Source organism: Micrasema longulum, unplaced genomic scaffold (genome assembly GCF_059751315.1).
Source record: "Micrasema longulum isolate JH-2025_06_02 unplaced genomic scaffold, ASM5975131v1 h1tg000418l, whole genome shotgun sequence".
Taxonomy (NCBI): domain Eukaryota; kingdom Metazoa; phylum Arthropoda; class Insecta; order Trichoptera; family Brachycentridae; genus Micrasema; species Micrasema longulum.
Window position 1 is genome coordinate 352,855 of NW_028277618.1, and position 24,493 is coordinate 377,347.

General features: G+C 33.0%; 1 protein-coding gene across 1 annotated transcript in view; it reads left to right on the top strand.

Moving 5' to 3' along the window:
- Positions 1-24,493, top strand: part of MCTS1 (malignant T-cell-amplified sequence 1 homolog) — a 49,598-nt gene extending 25,105 nt beyond the window's left edge. The window contains exons 2-5 of the mRNA XM_088226279.1: positions 8,720-8,872; positions 18,384-18,484; positions 20,628-20,829; positions 22,760-24,493. Coding sequence (XP_088082405.1) covers positions 8,720-8,872; positions 18,384-18,484; positions 20,628-20,829; positions 22,760-22,841 — 538 coding nt within the window. The 3' untranslated portion in view covers positions 22,842-24,493. The remainder of the gene's footprint in view (positions 1-8,719; positions 8,873-18,383; positions 18,485-20,627; positions 20,830-22,759) is intronic.

The window sequence follows — 24,493 nt, forward strand, 5'->3', positions numbered from 1 at the left end:
AATACCCTTAAAACTCTCCTCTGTTCCTTAGTTTGCCCGCACCTACAGTATTCCTCTGTTATCTGGTCTCCATATTATGATGTTCACATCAAAAATATTGAATCAGTTCAACATCAATTTTTAAAAAAGATAAGCTGGAGGTTGGGCTTATCCGGAGACCAATATAGTTAGTAACTAGCTTAAATATATCTTATCTTCAAGATCGTCAGAATAAATCCGACCTTCTAGTCCTATTTAAAATTCTCAACTCACTATTTGATACGCCTAAACTACTGAGCTCAATAAAATTAAATATCCCAACTAGAAACCTCAGACAAAACGTACTTGTTCATACCGATACCACAGAACTAACTATGGTTTTCATTCCCCTGTGCCCAGAATTCTTAGGTCTTCCAACAACCACACCAGTCTTGATTTCTTTGATAACAAGTTGTCTTCTTTCAAACGATCACTGAATCAAATTCAATTATAAACACCTCTCTCCCGCTTTCACTCCCATCAAGTCTACTATATACCATTGTGTCTTTCTACTTTTCTTTATAATAATTTTCCATGTCGAAATATGTCCTTAAAAATGCCCATTGGGCGTATATATAAATAAATACAGATCGCGTTCTTTTAAATTCTTGCACTAATGCTCACACGCCGATTATTCCGACTTTCGACATGCCCATCTTCAAGTATATTTGTTGAATTCATCAACATTTGCATTGTAAATCTTTTATCCTATAGTTATTATTTTTAACAAAACATTAATTATGTGCCGTTTTAAAATTTTCTGTCTTAACTAGAGCAAGGTCAATTTCAAAGAGAGCCATTAAATATTTTAAACACCTCTTGTGTCTTAAGGCTAAGTCTGATAAAAAGAAAGAAGTTGCAATTTAAAACGCCGTTCTTTTGAAATCACGTCACTAAAAAATATAGTAAATAAAAACAATATATTTTTAAAGTTTCTGGTGTAAAAAATATACTTTAAAGTTTTATGTAACAGAAATATAATTTAAATGTTATATTTGAAGCACTAACTTAGTGATTATTTATTATAATAAAATAAATAAAACAACTTTGTTTTTAACCACTAATTTTATATTTTTTTCCACCGACCGGTTTGAAAGCAAACAAGCATCTTCGTCAAGGTTTACGTAACTAATGAATTATTTCCTAATTTATTTTGTCCCATGTTTACTAAATGCTACACGTGGACCTAAGAAATCAAGTCTTTTTTCCCCTAAAAGGGTGGTAATTTGAGATGAATACTTTTGGAACTAGACAGGAGTGGACTAATATAAATATTGTTTATTTGGTTATTGATTATTTTTTTCTTATTATAAATATCTTTTTTGATTTCTAAGATTTTCAAGTTGTCTAATTTTAGGGGAAAAAAGACTTGATTTGTTAGCTCCACGTGTAGTATTTAGTAAACATGAATAAAATAAATACGTAAACCTTGACGAAGGAGTTTGTTTGCTTTGAAACCGGTCGGTGGAAAAAAAAATAGTGGTTTAAAAACAAAGTGGTTTTCTTTATTTTATTAGAAATATAATTGGCTACGACTGGCAGATTACGCCTTTTGAAATTAAGATCAAATTTATGTACATTGGTACTCATATAAATGCGAAGAGTATTTATTTAAAATTTGTTCTAATGAATTGAACAGAAACGGTAGGTATTTAAAAAAAACTTATTTTTTTGTATTTAAACAGAAATAAAAGCATTTTATATCACACAAAATTTGACATATTTTTATTAAATTCTAGACTAAATGAATTACGCCTTCAATAATAGTTTTAAAAAATAAAATTAGTTATTTATTTTTTTAAAAGAGAAATACTTAAATTTTCAAACCATTTCTTAAAAGTCGTAAAAACTTGCTGGAAAAATGGAAATCGAGTTGTTGTAGAGTGGGATTCGAACCTGAGACCTTTGGTCCGTGAGTCCACAATACTGCCACGGGATCACAACCCGGTTCATAATAGTTAAGTTCAAACCTTATTTATGGAATTATGTTTATTGTTTTTTTCTTAAGAATATTGTTTTAGTTGTAAATATTCAGTGTTTTCGCTAAATTTTAATGCTGTTGAATGGCCGATATGAATATTAAAGACGTATTATATTTTTAGGTTTTTTTGTCTCTCATGAGTTTTGTCTTTTAATTATGAATTTGCGTCGAAAATCTCAACATTTTAAGACGTGTATAAGTTATACCCTCGGCTAAAAAAAATCATCGTGCATAGGGTACAAGATTAGTACATAAAATGTTGCGTTTATTGACAATTTGTTGCGTGAATTAAAAATGACCAGTTTTACGCTACAGTCCAGTCTAGGGACTTTTTAACAGCTTGCCCACCACATACTGCACACCGCATCTGAGGACTTAAGTTTCCTTGGCGGTGCCCGCATACAAGGAAAAAAATACTCGTTGCCAAACACGAAAAGCTGCCCGAGGGAGCTCTCTGCAGTCTGATAGTCTTAGTATATTTGTGCTGAAAGAAAACAATCGTCACATCATTGGATTAAGGAAAAGAGACAAATTAATTCTTCACTAACTGGGATTAAATTGATCAAACATGATCGATTTGCCGAAATGATTACAAAACTTTTCAAACGCTTTGAAATTTCTCTTGGAAGCCACTAGATTAGTATATCCGACAGGACCTATAACAGGGTCACGGATAGTAGTAGATCACGCACTCGAGATCAATAAATAAATGTAAACTTAATACAATATTAGTAAGCAATTGAAACGATAGAAAATTCCAAGCTTTGAATGTATATTTTAATGAATATTTAAAAATATTTCATTCAGTTGTTTGTACTAACACGCGCGGATCTCCGTGAATGAAAATATTTTTACCAACCAGGCGATTGTATCGCTTGCACAAAAAACTCGTGACGTACCACGCTAGTGTATTCGTACTAGAGACGCGCCTAATATGTTATTTCAATATCTGAATATTCGGTTAAGTTATAACCGATTATGAGTGCTGAATGAATGTGCGAACTTATTATTCTACTCCTCTTTTCAGAATCAGAAAATATTTTTAAAATCTTCTAAATCTAAATTAAAACTTTCAATGGAAAAAAATCTTTTAACAATCGATGAATTGAAACCAATGACGTATATTTAAACATACACGATACAAGTGTGAAGAAAATGGCATTTCAATTCATAAGTTATTACCCTCCTTGGTGCCTTCTTTCTTCAACTGATTGTCACCATGATCAGACGCGAGGCTACGCAGAAATATTATGTTGTATGTAATGAGAAAATGCTTTAATTGCACTGCAACTATGAAAAACAAAACAGACATTTAGTAACAGATTACAACAGAGATGAAGAACTTTTTAGAAAAGGCAATATAGAAGTCCAGGCACCTACAGGGCTTATGACCTGTCATTGGCTGGTTTAAGTGGCCGCTTTACACACGGTGTAACATTCACCATTCTGCCCATATTTGAACATCTATATTCCTTCAATTCTTTAATCTGTTGATGTTTGTGAAGTCAAAGAGCTGAAACCTTTATTTATGTGGGTGAGATTCATGTGATTTAATTTTTTCACCATCATACTAGGCAACGCCTGAAATTTTTATTTTTCAATTTTTATACGTCTTCTCTCTAATTGAAGGAATGTAGATGTTCAAATATGGGCAGAATAGCGAATGTTAGACAGTGTGTAAAGTGGCCACTTAAACCAGCCAATGACAGGTCATAAGCCCTGTAGAAGCCTAGACTTCTATATTACCTTCTCTAGAATATATTGTTTATCTCTGTTGTAATATGTGAATGTTAACAGCTCCCCAGGGACTTGAATCCAGTCCTTGTTTACAAAAATTCAAATATGGGCAGAATAGTGAATGTTGCACAGTGTGTAAAGTGGCCACTTAAACCAGCCAATGACATGTCATAAGCCCTGTAGAAGCCTAGACTTCTATATTACCTTCTCTAAAATATACTTCATCTCTGTTGTAATATGTTAATGTTAACAGCTCCCCAGGGAGTTAAATCCAGTCCTTGCCTACAAAAATTTGGACAGACTCAAAATATTTTTGGTATTAACTTGTCTTTGCTTTTCTTTATTGTATTCCTTCTATTATTTGTTACTGTATTATTATTGTTTTTCGTTATATAATTTGTTTAAATTGGACATTGTCCGTAAATTTGTTAAATAAATAAATAAATATTTTTCTAATTTATTATAATCATTCGATTATTTTTACCGATCACGATCGATTATGCGCGTCACTAGTTACTCCGCGTATTTACTATTTTTATGAAGAAATATTGATCACGTTATGTTTGTTATGAACTCAATTGCTTGGAAATCGGATAATAATGTGACGTATTATACGTATTAATACAAATATATATGCAGGTATAAGTTGAACGATTCCGTAAAATTGAAGTACCTACGTGACATTTGAACCAGAGTTGAACTTCAACTATAGTAAAATGTCTAAAATAGTGATGTACTGAGTCGATTGATTGTTTTACTCGAAAAAAGAAATGAAGAATTGTACACTACCTAATAAATATGCTATTATCTAATATATAATACTTATTTCTCAAATAATGTGTAATAAACTTGGATGAGGCTCGCAACCCGTCAGGTCGCTCCTTCCGTGGGGGCGCACAGAGGAGGAAAACGCAAGAATGCAGAATTGCGACATGGAATATAAGGGGACGCATGGGTGAAAAAAATGAACGAATTGTGTGATGTGATGAGGAATAAATGTTTAGATATATTATGTATAACGGAAAGTTGGAAAAAAGGAAGCGGTTCGATGGAACACGGTGACGCCCTGGTTCTTTGGTCAGGTGTCCCAGATACAGACAGAGCCTGCCAGGGTGTTGCCGCGTTTCTATCGCCCAGAATGATAGAGTGTATGAAAGAGTATGTCCTTATAAGTTCTAGACTTATGTTTGTCAGATTCAAGATTGGATTGACGAGTATTATTTTATTAATAGGATATGCTCCTGTGAATTCCGACTGCGAATCTGAGAAGGATAAGTTTTGGACAAGTGTGATGAATGTAATGAATGGAAAAAAAGATAGTGAGAGAGTAATACTTGCGGGAGATTTGAATGGGTGGGTGGGAACTCGAAGAGACGGGATGGAGTCAGCCCTAGGCATGTTCGGGGATGGAAAACAGAATGATAATGGAAGAAGACTGCTAGAAGTATGCCTGGAATGGAATCTTTTTGTGTCAAATACGTTCTTTGATCATAAGGAAATCCACCAGTATACGTGGGAGAGAGGCAATGAAAGATCTATTATCGACTATGTAGTCATTGACTCTAGATTGAGGCCTGTAACAGTTGATACGCGGGTGTACAGAGGAGCCGAAATGGAAACAGATCACTTCTTGGTGGTATCAAGGGTAATCTTGTTTCAAGGATGGCGGTCCAAGACCCGCAAAATGCAGGCGCCTTCTAGAGTCAAAGTTGAAAAACTCCAAAATGATTGCATAAAAGATAAATTTGAAAGGGCCGTAAATCTTAAACTGATCGATGAATGTGTGGAAAATATGAGTATTGATGCAATGTGGGAATGTTTGAAAAATGGTATGTGTGAATCTGCTATGGAAATATGCGGTATAACGAAACAAGGAAGAAAGAAAGGTGATGCTTGGTGGGACGATGGAATAAAAAAACTAGTGCAAGAAAAGAAGGAAGCATGGTTAAATCTGCTGACAGTGAATAAAGCGATTGGTAATAGGTATGCAGAATTAAAAAGCATATATAATGAATGTAAGAAGAGAGTGAAACAAGGTGTGTGTGAACGAAAAAAATTGTTGAAAAAAAAAGAGGGAATCAAAATGACCGAGAACTTCCAAGAAAATATAAAGATATTCTGGAAAGCGGTGAAAAATTCCCGAAACAGTAATGAAAGTGGATGTATGACAGCTATAAAAGGAAAAGATGGGAAAATGGTGACAAATGATAGTGGAATAAAAACAAGATGGAAGGAATACTTTGAGGAGGTGTATGAAACACATACAGGAAATATAAGCACTGCAGCACCTCCTCAGGTAAGTTTAAATGCATATGATGGTACGACAGAGATAAGAATGGAAGAAATAAGAATTGCTGCCAAATATATGAAGAATGGAAAAGCGCAAGGTTTTGATAATGTTGCTACAGAATTTATAAAGGCGGGCGGTGAAATAATTTTTGTATGGCTGCACAAACTTTTCAACCGATGTTTAGAGGAGGAATACACTCCTCCAGACTGGAGAAGGGCTGTTGTTATGCCTCTATACAAGGGAAAAGGTTCAAGAGTAGAATGCGGAAATTATAGAGCAATCAGCCTTTTGAGCGCTGTTGGCAAAATGTATGGAAGAATACTGATTGATAGAGTAAGAAAAGTTACAAAGGATAGAGTGTGGGATATTCAGAGCGGTTTTATGAATGGAAGAGGATGTATGGATCAAATATTTGCTTTACGAAACATGACAGAAAAATTTCTTGCTAAAAACCAAAAGCTTTTCGCATTTGTCGATCTGCAAAAAGCGTTTGATAGAGTTGACAGAGAAAAATTATGGAAGGTGTTATCGGAGTACGGAGTAAGCGTAAATCTAACACGTGCTATTGCTTCTCTGTATAAAGACAGCACAGCATGTGTTAGGGTAAATGGATCATACACATCGTGGTTTGACATTCATAAAGGAGTGAAGCAGGGATGTGTTATGTCACCATGGCTGTTCAACGTGTATATCGATAACTGCATGAAAGAACTGAAAGGCTTAAGAATGGGAGCAAAAATGGGTGATTTAAAAGTCAATTGTCTTTTGTATGCTGACGATGCTGTACTCCTTGCTAATAACAAAGAGGAACTGCAATTCTTGGTAACAAAGGTCTACGATGTATGCAAGAGAAGCGATTTGCTGATGAATGTCGATAAATCGAATGTGATGGTTTTTGAAAGAAATGAAAGTATGACTAAATGTGAAATCACTGTGAATGGACTTATACTAAAACAAGTAGAGGAATTTGTGTATCTGGGAAGTATGTTCACTAGGGATGGAATGACTGAGAAAGATATTGAAAGGAGGGTGAGTGCCGGGAACAGAGTGAACGGTGCACTTAAATCGACCTTGGCAAATAAATGGTTGTCACAAGAGGCAAAATTGGCAGTTCACAACGGAGTCCTGGTCCCATCCCTGATGTATGGGAGCGAAGTATGGACTTGGAAAAACAGGGATGAAAGTAAGCTGAATGCTGTCGAAATGCGATCTCTCAGGCGAATGTGTGGTAAAACTATGTACGATAGATGCACAAATGTTGAGATCCGTACATTATGTAAGGCTGAGACAAGCATTATCGACAAAATCAAGAAAGGAGCTCTGCGCTGGTTTGGACATGTAGAACGAATGGACAGCGAGAGAACGGCTAAGAATATTTACAATGCGAATGTTGATGGATGCAGAAATAGAGGAAGACCGAGAAAGACATGGCATGACCAAATCCAACAAATACTTAAAGATGGACATGTCAAAAGTCGGAATAATCGGCGCGCGTGCATGAGAAGATGTATGAATGTAGAGGAAGCGAGATCTGTATGCAAAGATAGAGTGTTGTGGCGTTCTATCCTCTCTGCCTACCCTTACGGGGAAACGGCGTGATGGTTTGTTTGTTTGTTTGTTTAAACTGCCTTTAAATAAATAAATATAAGAGGCAATGTTTGTATGTGTGTCCTCGATACACTAAATAACTACTGAACCGATTTACGTGCGGTTTTCAGCAAAATAATGAACTTTGCGATAGGCATATTTAAAGCTTTTAAAATCTTCAATATGTTAAGTAGAAAAAGAAGTTAAGAGCGTATGCGAGAATGCATATACAAAAAAAATTAAGGATATTATTTTTTTGTGAATAAAAAAAGTTTGTTTTTAAATGTTTATATATAACATTCGTTTTTTATGTATCCCAATCAGATTCTTTCCTTATATTACTTATTATTTCCACCCATTTTTAAAAATTTTAATGTATTTTAATAAATAAATATATTAAAAAATATAATAAATGTCAATTCACATTAATTTGACCGTGCCGTGTAGATTTAAACGATTCGTGTGAAATGTACCATTGAGTCAAAAACACTCCTCAAAGGTAATGGTTTTATTTTATAGGCCCATTTCACGCGTATCTTCCCAATCCACACTACGGCCCGGTTAAATGAGAGAGGGAGGATACGTTTTTTTTTCGTTTTTTTTTGTTTATTTTCTACTCGCAGGTAAAAAATCAAAAGGAAATCGAGCGGAAATTAGTCAGCCTCATACAAGAGTTAAATAGTACTGGCATTATACAAGAGTTGAATAATCGGCATTTTGTTTCGACCGAGTATAGACTAGAGGTCCAGACAACACGCATCATGTTAAAAGTTGTGACTTTGTGGCCGTTAACTTATTTAAACAAGTTTCGGCCGAAAATAGAACAAAAGCCGAAATTCGTTTCGGTTCCGGTTGAAAATCTTGTTTCTGTAGGTCACTACTGGATCGTGCGTTTATGTGCCATTAAATAAATAAAATAATTGATTCTAATACGATAAAAATCAATCCACCCTATGTTTTTTTATCGGGCCTGGTAGATTTTTACTGTGGTGCGAAAACGGCCACAAATAGAATTGCTTCTTGCACGAGGGTTTCGGGTTCGATCTCCGATGATATCACAAAAATAATATCAGGTTGCGTTTATTTATTTTTTTGTTTTTTTTCAGGTTTGATGAGAAAGAAAGTGTATCCGGAGTGCAGCAACTGAAGTCGTCAGTACAGAAGGGAATCAGAACAAAACTGTTGGAGACGTATCCCCACTTGGATGGTCACGTGGACTCTATATTACCCAAGAAAGAGGCGTGCAAGATAGTCAAATGGTGAGTAACGCTAATTTATTACCTCCTCGCCTTTATTTGCTCCTGATATATTTCTTCCGCTTTAAAAAATTAATAAAAACAAAATATTTATTAAATTTGGTTAATAACCGTAAAGTTGGTAGTCAAGTAGTCATAACCTGGGCCAGGAGTCGAGAATCTGGAAAATATAAATAAATTAAGTTCTACTAGAATTCCGTATAAGAAACAATGTTCCTAATTTCAGACAGTACTCCATATTAGAGTCGCCCAGATATCCCATATTAGGAACAAAATCAGTACAAACAAATATATACCCAGTAAAAAAATTACTTGAATTTAACTTTAAAACATTATGAAAACATAAAGTTTAGACTTTAATATTGTCGATCTGTAAAAGGTTGATAATTTTGTGGAGAAAAAATATTGAAAAGTAATAAAGTGAAACATATGTAAATATCAAATCAGAAAAGCTCAAAAACATAATCACTGTCGCTGACGCTTTGCTGTGCGTCTGGCACCTGGGCGTGTACCAGTGGCTAGCAGTGATTTATTTTATAGGTAATCTACAAAAAAAAATCATTCATTTGTACCTACATATAAGTACATAATATATAAGTAATATAATTATAAATGAGTAATTTTTCCGTGGTTCTGTAAAAATAAACTCAAACAATAATGATTATTAACCACGCGATATACGTAGCTTTATTTTACACTATTTTAATACAATACTTACACAAAAGTTGATTAAAAAATACCACAATGACATTCGGCGGATATTTCCATTATGATTAAAATGCCAACACTGAGCACTGGCCGATTCCTTTTAAAATGAATAATGCCAAAAATGGCCACTTTGAACGCCACATGTCCTATGTGATACGTAATATGTCAACTGTATCCCATCAAAGAAAAATAGTTCTTTATAAATAATGTTCGAACTACTAGTTTCCAAATAAAGAATCTTCAAATATTTTTTGCAATCTCCAAGCTTGTCTTAGTACTAAGAAACCTGACTGGGTTAAAGATGTAAAATATAGTGTACTTTTTTGTATGGAAGAATATGCTGAGGTAATCGGCTAGTTTCATCGTTCAATAAGAACGGGCTGGGCGCTGGGCGCGCTTCATTGTTTTATTTTTTGGTGGAATATAAAAACTGTGTTGGTGATCTATAATAAATAACAATTATTTTGTTTATTCTCATAAACATAGTCACTATAAAACATTATTATCGAAAGTCAAATATAATGGTAAGATGAGCATAATCTCTTATTTGTACGATTCGCCCCTGGCGTGCACTAAGACGTTTTGGTCGGTCGCTGGGGAAGTGGGTACAGTGGGTTATAGGGGACGTGCTTGCTTAGTTTTTAAGAAACGCTGTCGTCTCGTATTAGGGACGTATGCCATATTCGGTACATCACCTCTATATGCCAAATATTTTTGATATTCACAAGAATTAATTGTCTAAAAGGTTAAAAAGATAAGATTAACATTATATCAGCAAAAAATCACGTTTTATGATTATGCAATATAATGCGTATAGGTATATATTTGTTATTTATCAGTTTACAATATTTCGAAAATATGAGTGATTTATTTAAATCTTATCAATTTCAATCAGTCTGAACAATTAACTAATTACCACGATTCAAATTTGAATGTATTCCATATTCCAAATGAATATTAACACGTGATTTACATTTGTTTAAAATTCGACCGCATTTGTTCGTAAATATGACCACATTTCGGGTTTAAAGGGCAGTTTGATGAATAGATATTTGAATCATAGAATTAAGAATAGTCCAGAAACCGCATACGCACATCAAACAGAAGGCGACTCAACTACTCATAAATGAGTAGGTTTACGTTTTGACAAATTATTATAATTGATTGTGCTTTTAAAATAAATACCAAAATTACCTATTTTTTGTTTACTTAAATTATGAAACCCAAGTACATAATTAACTCTTTAAAGTATATTATATTTGCGTTTAGTTAGGAGAATGAATATAAAACTATTTATTTTTTAAAACATATTTTGCCATAAAACCTCAATAAATAATTTCGCGCACTTTTTGACTGGTAATACTCCTCTGTGCGTCGCTCAGTACGCAACTCCTGATTTGAATTCAACTATGCCGTGTTGTGTCCTTTTAAACTTTAGAAATACTGCTAGGATCTTAAAGAAACAGGAGGCAATCACATTTCATCTGTAATTTGCAAATGAATGTGTATATAACAAATAAATTACTTACAAATTGAATTATTTTTCCATCTGTCAGATTGTTGAAGAAACGAAATGGAAATTTCGTTAGTGTTGCCAGGGTAGTAAATTTTTTTACCCTACTTTGCTCATCTAATGAAAGAATTAATAAAAATTAGACCTCAGATTAAACAACGCCGTGGAAGACATTTCAACGACACTGTCTTTAAAACAACAAATATTATTTAACATGATATGTAGGTGAAATAATTCAATTAGATGAATCTCACCAGCATAAATAAAGGTTTCAGCTCTTTAACTTCACAAACATCAACAGATGGAAGAATTGAAGGAATATAGATGTTCAAATATAGGCAGAATGGTGAATGTTACACAGTGTGTAAAGTGGCCACTTAAACCAGCCATTGACAGGCCATAAGCCCTGTAGATGCCTAGACTTCTATATTACCTTCTCTTAAATGTTCTTCATCTCTGTTGTAATATGTTAATATATATTAAGGGTTATTGTATACATATATTACACTACATACATACACGCAATGAGAAACTTCAGCCCTACGGGGAATTAGATATAAAAAATGTATTCTTGCGCGCGGTAAAAATTAGAGCATCAAATTGTATTGCGAAGTTTCTAGAAAATGTATTTAAAAAAAAAGGTTTTACTAAAAAGAACTACTTTGCATCACGTCACTAGTTCTTCCGAATCAACCAATGATAAGAGAGTTGTAGTAGATTTCCGGTTTACGGTAGGTCAACTGACCAATCAGCAGAACTCACCGAGAAGAAGGGCAAGAGAACTTTAGGCGTCACGCGCGAAGTAATTAAAAAAATTCAAAACTTAAAAAAATTATAGCGTTGATAATATAATTTTAAAAAATATTTTAGGGTTAGTTTATTAGTATATTAACAAATAGAAAATTTTTAAAATACCATTAACATAAACTTAAACTGGCGACAAGCAGTAACAATTCTCGTACCAACTTCGAAATGCATTCATCTTTATCCAGAATACATAGGTATGGAAATACGAGTAAGTTCGAAAAAATATTTGATATTTTCAATACAAATTCTGTAAATGCATTAAAATGTAATCTCACTCGTTATTTTTTAGAAAAGGAATGAATTTATTTTAAAATATATTATTTAATTTAACTTTGTTTTTTTTGGTTACGTATTTTTGTTTATTTTTTTTTTTTAATTATTTTTTTAATTAATAAATTTCATAAAAAGTACATGTTTTTGTAAAATTCTAAACATATCTACTTTTACACATCTAGTAAATGTTACTGTAACTCTCCAAAAAAAGAGACTAACTCTTTATATATAAATTATACATTTGTGGATTTATTGCCAAATTTCAATTTCTTCCAACTAACTGATAAAATAAAGGTGTTATTAAGATTATTAAAGCTTTCATTTGGATCCAAAAAACGTATTATATATAAAATCTTATTGTAGCATTATTTTTCTTCTTCATTATTAGGTAATAACCTAGCTAAATACTAGTCACTTTATGTTTATGTTAAATTATTCTCAATTTTAATTTGCTATATTTATATTTAGAACATAAGGTTTTCTCACTTTAATTGTTATCTTTTATTTGTCATCTCTTCTGTTTCTTTTTTTACTCTTTTGCACTTTTTAAAACTAAAAAAATACTTATTTGTTTAGTTTTAATTATTTAGTTGAATTATGTAGTTATATTTCATATTATATATTACATAATGAATTGTTCACTGCTGTGATTATTTCTGTAAAACTTTTTATTGTAAAAGGTTCTTTGAACCGTTGATATATAAATAAATAAATTCTCCGACAATTCTCTTGAAATTACTCGTAGCTGTCTGTATAAGGGTCCATAAGAGTTTTAATAACCTGTCGATTGGTTTAAATAAAATATAAAATAATATATGTTTTCAATTTTATTTTTATAATAGGGAAATATCACATGCTACGAATACCGATAAAAATACATACATGAAATGGATTTAGAGTAATTAGTTTTAGTTGTATTTTCAAAATCAATATGGAAATTGTGGAGAAATATACATACATACATGTAAAAAAGAAAATTAATAAAAACACGTGGCTAGAAAAATGCGACGTGTTTGGCCTTGGTTGTTGATACGTAAAGATTCGTGGTAATGTTCTGAACAAATTTCAATGGCCGCGAACAAATAAAAATGAATCGTGACGTATTAAGGGCGTGGCCAATGGAATGACCGTTTTTGCGGGAATTTAAAATTACAAATTTTCAAGTAAAATAAAAATTTTGTTTTTTTTTATTTTTTTTTATTTATTTATTTTTACATATTTATTACAGCAATTTACAAGTTATTATTTATACAACAAATTAATTAAGTAGTAAAAGTAAACATAAATATTTTTTTATTTTTGCTGTTGGTTAATCTAAACTACCTAACTAGGGATAGCTTCCCCGTTCAAAGACAGTAAATTATGTATTTTATAATAATATTAAAAAATAATTACAATTGTATCATTATGTGTGCTTTATCAGTCTTAAAAGTAAACAATAAATATCCAGAGAAAACATAAATAATACCGAAATCTCTATATCCTAAGTCCTAAGTCATTACTAGTAAAACAAGAACCCAACTTACGTCCTTCTACGTCGGATAACAATTTCTCTGACTCCCTCCGACCAATATGGATTAAAAATGCAGTCAACACCTTCCTCAGCCTGGCAATCCCACCACATTTCCACGAATCTGGGATAAGGTTATATACCCTCGGGTCTATATAATATTGCTGCCTTTGAGCCAAAAAGTATTGTATGTTGGACAGTATTTCATAGATCTTTATTACTTTAAAAATGTGATATAAATTTTATGATATCGGGGCCATGGGATTCCTTCTGTAAATTTGTGATATGCCTTTATCGAAAATTTTATCGATATTTAAAGAACATGTATAACTTATTGATTTCGTCAAACCCAAGCAATTTATATCCATCAAGATATTACAAACCTTGAACTAGCGAATCGCCTTGGATTCATAAAAATTAAAGGCAAATATTTATTCGTGAATATACGAGCCCAATAATATATGGGCGCGGTCTAGAAGAACGAACGTGTCAATGGTCGCTGTAAAAACATCTTTAATTTTGTTTTATTTATTTATTTTGTGTCCAGGCCAGATTAAATATTCAATTAGAAAATAAAACGACGATAGTATGTAACTGAAGGTACCACTGTAGTGACCAATTACAAATCAAGCGGCAGAAAGGGAAAGCAGTTTTATTTTTATTTATTTTAATTTTATTTTTTTGGGATTTTTACAGCTATTACATAAAAAATAAGTAGAAATTTATTAACAATACTCTAGTAGTACGTCTCTAGACGATTAAAAAAATCCACTGTTGATCTAATAATACATAATACAGAAGAAAAGAGTTTACAAAATTGTATGTGTTCGAGGTTTGTATTTATGTGTGTGTATATGAATGTGTGAGGATGCGTGTGTGTGGGTGCGTAAGTAAAAAATGTAATTTAAAACGTGTATTTTTATTGAAAAGGGTATATGAGAGAACTTGGTAAGAGGCTTTACTATAAAGAAAAAAAAAAGGTTTATACCCACTTTCGAAACCCTCTTAAAAATATTTTATATATTTATTTTTTTAAAAATTTTATATTTATATTTTTTCCATTATATTTATTAAAAATACTTTATATTAAAAAAAAATAATTGAGAAGAGATATGGTAGTCTAGGCATTTACATTACTTATGACCTGTCCTTGGCACTTTACACAATATGTGACACTCACCATTCTGCCTATGTTTAAACATCCACATTTCCTCTAGTTTTCCATGTGTTGACTTTTGTTAAATAAAAAAGTTGAAACTAATTGATGTAGGAGAGATTTATATTATTCAATTATTCCACCTACTGGGCAATGCCTGAAAATACTTCATTTGTATACCTCTTTTTATGCCAGTCAGTTTAATTTAATCAACAACGATTTGAGTATGTCCAAATGTGTGTAGACAATAGAGGATTTTTCTTCCCTTCTTCATCAATATTGAAATCCATTGCAACAGAGAACTTCCACGATTTCTCTGTTGCGATGGAATTCAATATTAATTACTCCCGCGGAGTAAAATCCAGCTTTGTCTACAAACACTTAGATATACTCAAAATATCGTTGATATTCTTTTTTATATTATTTGCGCAGAGCGTGTGCAGATTTATCAACCTTTCCGAGCCTAAGGGGTACCCCCCAGGTAGCATATTTTTTCAATAACTTTTTTGTAAATCATCATAATATTGAATCCTACAGAGATAAAAGTCTCCCGACCGACTACAAAGGTATAGTACCGATACCCACCATCAAGTTTTGATGTAAGTACATCGTTTTATACCGACGGGTCTAGAACCCCTCGATACGTTTATCTACGCATTAAAAGTGTCAAAAATTTTGCCCCACCTAGCAATTTTTCCTTTAATTATGATTTATTACATTTTTTAATCGTTTTGAGGTTGGCACTTTTTTTCTTAAAAGCCTATTAAAAATATGAGAGAAATAAGTAAGTAAAAATAATAAGTAAGTTTTGAAGTCAAATTAAAATCCGACATGACCGTCACTTTGATAAAACGAACGCCTAGATGTGAAAATAATGTCGCTAGGTTCTGTCCTATTAACAAATAGGAGTATCTAGGCGTCAGACACAGATTATATGCGTCAAATACAGATTATACGCGTCAGACACAGATTATATGTGTCAGAAAGTTACCACTCTAAAAAAATTATTTAGTTATTATATTTTTTACTATCTTTCCGAGTGTATGTATCGAGACGTTATAGGAGCCGGCTTTGTAGTCGATCGGTAGATATATATAGACGATCGTTAAGCGTACCGTTTAGGTGATTTCCAAAAGTCATGCAAAATTCATGTTCAAGCGAGCATTTTTTGCAAGCTTGAATTGGGGGTTATTGGAGATTATAATCGCTTTTAAGTGAGCACTTTTTATTACAGAAGCCTATTTAAAATATAAATGAGAAATATTTAAAATGTTAATGACGTAAGGCACGCGGACTTTGCGGTCATTCCATTGGCTAGTTTCGATCATATGATGTCAATATGACAAGAAGGTAGAACATATCGAGGTAAGATACAGAAGTACAGAAGTTAAGTATACCGTCTCGATATATACAGATGAAGATAGCGTTCATAATCGAGGCACTGGTACCGGGAGCCTCGGAAACTCGCGGATATTTTTCACAGGTTCGGAGAGGTTAATCGTTAGACTATCATTTATATATATATCATACATATTCAGTAGTTGGTATTCATAATGTTATGTATTTTGGGGTCAGATATGTGTGCCATTAACAATGTCAATGTTATATCGAATCGATATCACTAATGTATGTCACGAGCATGTATCGTGGAAAGTTTATTGCTAAGGATAAAATATAACAAATTTGACGCGGGTCAGATATATGCATATCGTCGGTAAATTGATAAAATTCTCCAAATGAAAACCATTTTAAGGAACTAATAAACAGCATTATAGGCTATTTACATTAAGCAAATTCCTTTATATTTACAATTTTATTTGAATTTCCACGAGGTTTGCAAATTTGAAAACGTGTTATCTCAAAACTTTTTTTTTTATATTCGTCCATTGTAACACGTACTGGTCGATTAATTAGGGCTGGCGCGTTCGCAAAACTTACACAAACGCATTTAAAATCTACAGATGTTGATTTAAAAATGAAATTTTAACTAAATGCGCTATCTTTTATTCAAAATCCGTGTTGGATTATAGGGGGTATATGAAAAAAAAATACAATGGGTTAATAAAATGTAATATATTCATTTATTTTTACACAAGTACATTTTTTATTTATAATTTATTTCTAATGATATTTTTTGTCTATCATTTTCGACGAATTAAATAGTAAAAAGGCTAGTTTTCTGCCGCTATTTTCGGCAGATTTTGTTTTTGGGAGCGACACGTTATTAAATAAATATACGAAATAACAACAAAAACAACAAACTATCACGCCGTTTCCCCGCAAGGGTAAGCAGAGGATATAACGCCACATCACTCTATATTTGCATACATATCTCGCTTCTTTTGCATTAATACATCTTCTCATGCACGCGCGCCGATTATTCTGACTCTTGACATGTCCATCTTTTAAGTATTTGTTGGATTTGTTCATGCCATGTCTTTCTCGCTCTTCCTCTGTTTCTGCATCCATCAACATTCGCACTGTAAATATTCTTAGCCATTCTTTCGCTGTCCATTCGCTCATCGCAGAGATCCTTTCTTGATTTTGTCGATAATGATGAACACATAATATTATTAGAAATGTACGAAATTTAAGAAAAGATCTAGTCTAGTTAAGAAACTGATAGTTTTTTTTGCTCTTATCCAAAAATTAATTGAAAAAAAACAGCATATTTGACTTAAATTGAAAATGAAAGTTTTTTAAATTAATTTTCTATATTTGAAAAATGTGTCTGTGTAAGTTTTGCGAACGCGCCAGCACTAGATTATACATGATAAGATTAAATGAAAAAATATATTTGTAAACCAGTGAGACCGCGCCTTTTGCCTGTTGGCGAATGAACGCTCGAAATGGTCTGATTCGCGGGATGCTAATGAGTTATTGATCGCAAAAATAACTTATTCGCGATCGCGGTAAGAATATCAAAGGCACTTGCACACACGAGGACATTTCAGGTGTTATTATGGGGCCGGGACAATATTGTCACCCACGGTAGGCATTGCAACATCTTAACCAGGGCCCAGTAGGTAGCAAATAAATCTTTCTATATACCCATATACTTATGTTGGTACATTTCCTTATTTTTACTTATTATTGTATCTTTTAGTTTTTATTTTGTTTCTTCAATTTTATCTAAATGTACATACTTATGTTTCACTGCTGCACTTGAATGTATTTCTAATAAATGTAAAAGCCCGTAGGGTGTGTAAATTAATAAATAAATAAATAATATATGGTACACAAAAATATTTGATAAATTAACTTTAGAAAGAGATAAGATAATACACATCAAAAACAGAGAAAAAGTTGCGTGAAAAAGAAAGTTTTATGACGACTTTAATAATTAGTTTTAAACAATGCATTTAAGAACGTTTTAAAATGAATAATTGTTGTATTAAAAATGTCTATATCACAAGTAAATTTGTTGGCTAAAGAATGTAAACGCGGAATATAGTTAGTACCTACGTATGTACTCGTAGTTGCAAACAACTCCGTATAAAATATAAGTATTATTAATTGAAAATTCTTTCTTTTTCTTTTGTTTCAGCCATGATCATATAGAGATAATGGTCAACAGTACGGGAGAGTTACTGTTCTTCAGGCAGAGGGAGGGTCCGTGGATGCCAACCCTCCGACTGCTCCATAAATGTATGTTTATTCATTTATATGTCACACCGCCCGCCCCGCCCCGTCTAGAGTGCGTCTAAATACGTCAAACTGAGAAAAACGACTTTAGAAAGATTTTGACATTCGCAAGTTTTGACCACAGATCATGAAACAATGAACAGGTAAACGTCGCTTTACGCCGGGGTTCCGTTTCGAGAGACACCGGCGTAAAATGAACACAAATATAATTGAAGATATAAGGTTAGGTTCCGTGTAAACATTTTAAGAAGAATCTAACATGTTTATTTAATACATATTCTATATACAGGTGTTATTTAAACCCTGTAACATCCGAAACCACAATGATCAGTATGGGCAAGAAGACATATGAGCATATTAAAAAAAATATTTAGAACGAAGAAATTTTTTTAAAGTAAAATATTAAAAAACAAATGGTTGCTTACTTCTGCAGGGGAGAAGTGAGGGGAGCACGGCGCAGTATCAGATTCCCCCTCCCCCTCCTCGTTTTTCCCCTGCAGAAGTAAGCAACCGCTTGCTTTTTTTGATATTTTATTTTTAAAAATTTTATTCGTTCTAAAAAAATATTTTAATGTGCCAATATGTCTTCTTGCTCATACTGATCATCGTGGTTTCGGATGTGACAGGGTTTAATGAACACCCTGTATATTCTAATTAAATTTAAAATGTATTTAAGAAATGCAGCTTAAATTCGTTTACAAAATAAATAATAATCTCTTGATATAAATAATGATTTTTTATAATAAATACTAACTCACAAGTTCGTCGGTACTAAATTAAATTCTCACTCTTTTTTGAAAAAAACATCCAATTTCATTTGCTTAGATTGTTGCTTCCTTTCTTGCAGAATCATAAACGTAAACTACAAATATTTGAATATTCTTTCAATTTTAATAATAATAAAATATAAAATATAATCATACCTTTAACTCGGAAATAATTTCACACACACAATAGGCTGCTCGCGTACACGGTAATAGAATAAAACAACGTGTAAAAGTGTGTCTGCTATTAAAATCGCGGCGCCTACTTTCGCCTGGTGTCGGCCGAACCGGGGAATCCCACGCCGGCACCAACTGGCGTAATTGTAAATCGGCGTAAATCGAACCGGCGCAAAACGACGTTTACCTGTACTGTAATATATATCCATTGACATATTAATACATAGACGTACATAGAATACATAGACGACAGTAAAATATTTTTTTAAGTAATGACGCAAAACGTACCCATATTTACCGAGTTAGTTTATTAAACCAGGGCTGCATTCAACGAGCATGCATATACTACCAAAAAATGGAGGATACTCATTTTTTGTTCATAAAAAAATTGTATTTTAATGTTAAAATTAGTTTTTGGTGGATCCCAATCAGATTCTTTCCCAGAATTCTTTATAATTTGGACCCATTTGTTTATTTTCACTGGATTTCGGTAATGAAAAACATAATATTAACTTGCGTTTATTACATTTAAAAAAAACATATTCTTAGATAATAGATATTATTATATATCATTCAATTTCAGGATACATACATACAAATAAGTGAACTACATTTTGAACATATTAAAATCAGTAGCAGGATTTTTACAATTACACAAATTCTTTGAAGATTCTCGATTTGGAAAACAGTATTTTTAACATTATTTCAAGGACTATTTTTCTATGAGATTATATTTTTGACATATGACTCGCAACACACGTGGCGCTCGATGCGGCCGTTTTTGGCATTATTAATTTCTAGAGCAAATTGGCCAGTTGACATTTCAATCTTTATGAGAATATCTAATACTGACTGAGCTATAAACTTTTATATAAGTCATGTGTTAAATTCATAATGGATAATATAGCTACACAATATAATATATCACGAAGTTATGTAGTTTGAGTTGATTTCATAGATGAGAGTTGTTGTATCACACAGAACCACAGAAAAAATAGCAATTCATAGTACATATATATTAACATATTTTATTACTTAGATATTTTTTTATAGCTTACCTGCAAATAAAATCACCGTTCCTCACTGCCTTATGTATATGTATGTAAAGTGTTTAAATAAAAAAAAAATATTACTTTGATTCTTCCATCTGTTGATTTTTGTGGTATTGTCTTAGGGACTGACGAATCATTCACCAATCTTTTCAGATCCCTTTTTCCTCCCCATGCAGCAAGTGGACAAGGGCGCTATCAGGTTCGTCCTGTCGGGAGCCAACATCATGTGTCCCGGCCTCACGTCTCCGGGGGCCAAGATGACCTCCTCCGATAAGGGGACAGTTGTGGCCATAATGGCCGAGGGCAAGCAGCACGCCCTGGCCGTAGGATTCACTACTCTATCAACTGATGACATGTAAGTATAAATATTGTTATAAGAAAATATATAAAACAACTTTGCTTTTAACCACTATTTTTCGCTTAGTTTCGAACGTATCCATCTCACATTACCATCCTGTCAATCTTTATCTAAAAATACTTAATTTATTAATTTCATTGGCAGTAAAGAATTCATTAGTTTTAAGTATACCTTGAGAAAGAAGCTTGTTTAGCTTTGAAACCGGTCGGTAGAAACAGAACAGTTGTTAAAAACAAAGTTGTTTTATTTATTTTATTATAATGAATAACCACAAAGTTAGTGCTTCAAATATAAAATTTACACCTTATTTACAATTTACAAATTCTCACCTTCTCCGATGTCAATTAGGAAGTTATATTTCATATTATTTGCACTATGATTTTGAAATTACTCCGCCTGTGATGTCACAAGTTCTTTATGGTGAGTTGTCCTGATTGGTGGGTTGGCTTCCCGGTAATGTATCACAACACTCTGTAATGACAATGGGTTAATTTTGGAGAACTAGTGACGTCGTTCAAAGTAGTTTATTTTTACCAAAACCATTTTTATTATTTCTTTCATACATTTTCAAGAAACTTCGACGTACAGATTAATGCTCTAATTTTTACCATGCGTAAGAGAGCATTTTTTTACATCCGATTTCCCGTTGCACTGAACTTCCTCGTTCCGCGTCCCTAACTTTAGCCGAACACGGCTGAAAGATTGTTATCAACAGCCTTTTACGGCAACGGAGTGCAAAGAAGAGACAGTTCAGATCCCTATTCTTCTTAGGCGTCCGCATTACATGTCCAAGCTAGATCCACGGCCGCACCTTGAGGCTGCTGTGTCCATTTTCAGACTTCAGTGTTTGTTATTAAACCAACGCTTAACCGTTCAAATGCCAAAGTAGCGGGACGCAGAACGTTTCCCAACTGCCCTGATTTTTTTCCCATTGCTGATGGATTGCAAAAGGGAAATATCACATACTACGAGTATCGATAAAAATGTACGAAATGGATTTTGAATAATTAATTGTATTTTCAAAACTAATATGGTTATTGTAGAGAAATGTTTTTATATATAACTTTAAGAAATAAAACATTAAAAAAATATGTCACTAGAAAAATGTGACATGATTGATGGTTGTGACGTCAAGATTCGTGACGATGTTCTAAAAAATCTTGAATAGAACATTGAATTAACACAGTGGAAAATGAACATGTATTGTGACGTATTATAGTCCTTAAAATATAGCTTGATTAAAATGACAGCTGCCAAACTAATGTCACTAGTGATGGGGAAATTACTGATCACTGATCACTGATCATGTACCGAAACTCTGTTTCCGAAAATTGATATGAACACGCAAAAACAAGCCTAATATAGTGCATTTAAGACAATTATTTACCTAAAAATAAGACATTTATACTTTTTTCATGAACAACATCGATTGAATTATGTTTTTATTCGATCGATTTACATTGATCAATTTGTCCCATCTCTAACATTTTTGCAAAATGATGTAACATTGTAAGAACGTCGTTAATAATTAGGTTTAGTTTAGTTTTTTTTCAGTTTGAAAGCTGATATTATATAATTATGTTGATTTATATGTCAATCATTGTATCAAAAAAATAAATTAACATGCCAGATACGAATGATTTTTCTTGTGTCAATATAAATTACTACAAAGTTATGTCGTCACTTTTGCTGACAACTGTCAATCTAATCAAGCTATATTTTAAGAACTATAGGGGCGTTGCCAATGCAATGACCGTTTTTGCGGGAATTTAAAATTACAAATTGAAAAATATTTTTTATGCCATTAGTGGCAAAAAATGTATTTTTTTACTGGACGCTATTTTTTAGACCCTAACGACCCTAGGTAACGGCACCAAGACTCTTGATATTTCAAAATTGGTCACTAATTATGTTAAATGTTTTCCAGCGCCAAAGTAAACAAAGGAGTCGGCGTGGAGAACTGCCATTACTTAAACGATGGCCTCTGGCAGATGAAACCGGTGAAGTAGGAAACTTACTCTTAATTTATGTCAAATTTTATTTATAATTTTTATAATCATTAAACATAATAAAACGTGTTTATTATATAATCGGGCTTCATTCTTTTCACAGTCAAATTTATTTACAAAGTCAATATAATCCGCGCCACATATTCCCCTTCTCAGCAATGTATCTATAGGATCTATATCCTATGATATAGGATACATGCGATTGAATTTTTTTCTCATGCTAAAACACGAGTAAAACAGCATTCAGTTAAATCTGCTTTACCAAATTTGTCATTTTTAACTGCATTGTCTTCTTCTAAGTGGTGGGGGTCAGTGCTATGCAAGCTCCTGACGTCACTGCGACCTGTGAAGATCTATTGTGACGGGTCCCCGTGAATAATTCTCGCCCTCTAAGCCCAGGTCTGTAAAGGGCGTGGCTACTGTGTGGAAGGCGAGAGTTAACATTTTGCTAAATCTACCCCTCCGAGCCCAGATTCGTAAAGTATCGGGCTATTAGGCAGCTCTTTAACATCCTCAGGTTTAAATCAGTGGTCCCCGAGGATGAGGCTCCCTTTATGATGTAAAGCATCAGATTCACATAGAATGTGTATAGGTGTTTCCTCATCTGCACTGCAGAACCTACATCTAGAAGTTTCGGAAAGGTTCATTCTAGCAAGGTGTTTTTTCAATCTGCAGCGCCCTGTATATTTAATATTGTTGATTACTATTTAAAAGGGTGTTTTTATAACTAGAATATTTCATAATCCCTGGATTGGTACCTGAAGCGTAAGACTGATCGCCTTACCTTCATGTTACAAAAATGATCGAGATACGCTGCGATTGGTGTACCAATGCAGCGCCCTATCACCATTAAGTGCGAAAAGGGAATGATGATGATTACTAATATTTTAACCGAAAAATATAATATTGATTTTAAATTTTAAAAATACCCAATTGTTACGAATCTCAAACTAAATGTGGGTCCAGCTTTGGACCATGGTAATAAATAAAAATAATTATTAAAGGTAGTTTTTAAGCTGATATGTATGCCCCATATTTTACAGGGGTTGATCAATATGCTCCACCTCTGACATATTTCAAAGTGGCTGAGAAAACGTTTTTGTATCTTCTTTTTTAACAAAATCCAACTGGACTTGTGTGCACTTCTTTAAATGATTCTCCAACATTTCTATAGCTTCCTGGTACTACATTTGTCCGACTCCTGCTGACTGCCTACACAGAACATGACCTTATTGTCGTACACAAATTACTTTCTATACTCACCAGGGGGGCCAGGATTAGGTAAGGATATGGAGTGTGCAACCAATTTAAACCCAGCTTCGTGAATGAATAGCAGCCTTTGACACTAACGCCTTGCGTGCTTAGAGCATTGTCTTAGTGCAAAAGGTGTTTTGCAGTGGTCAGCGCCCTGTTGTAACTAAGCTTTTACAGGTTTTAACTTGTCGATCGTTATTTTACATGTAGGCATATTAGGCTACATAATGCATATTACATCAGCTGGACTGGTCAACTCGAAGCAGGTCAGGGGGTGGAGCATATCAATCAACCGTCGTATTTGACTCATTTGTTGACTTATCATAAATATAGTTTTAATTTTGAGTGTATGAATTAATTTATTTTTGAATTTGGAGAATAATAAAAGACGAACATAA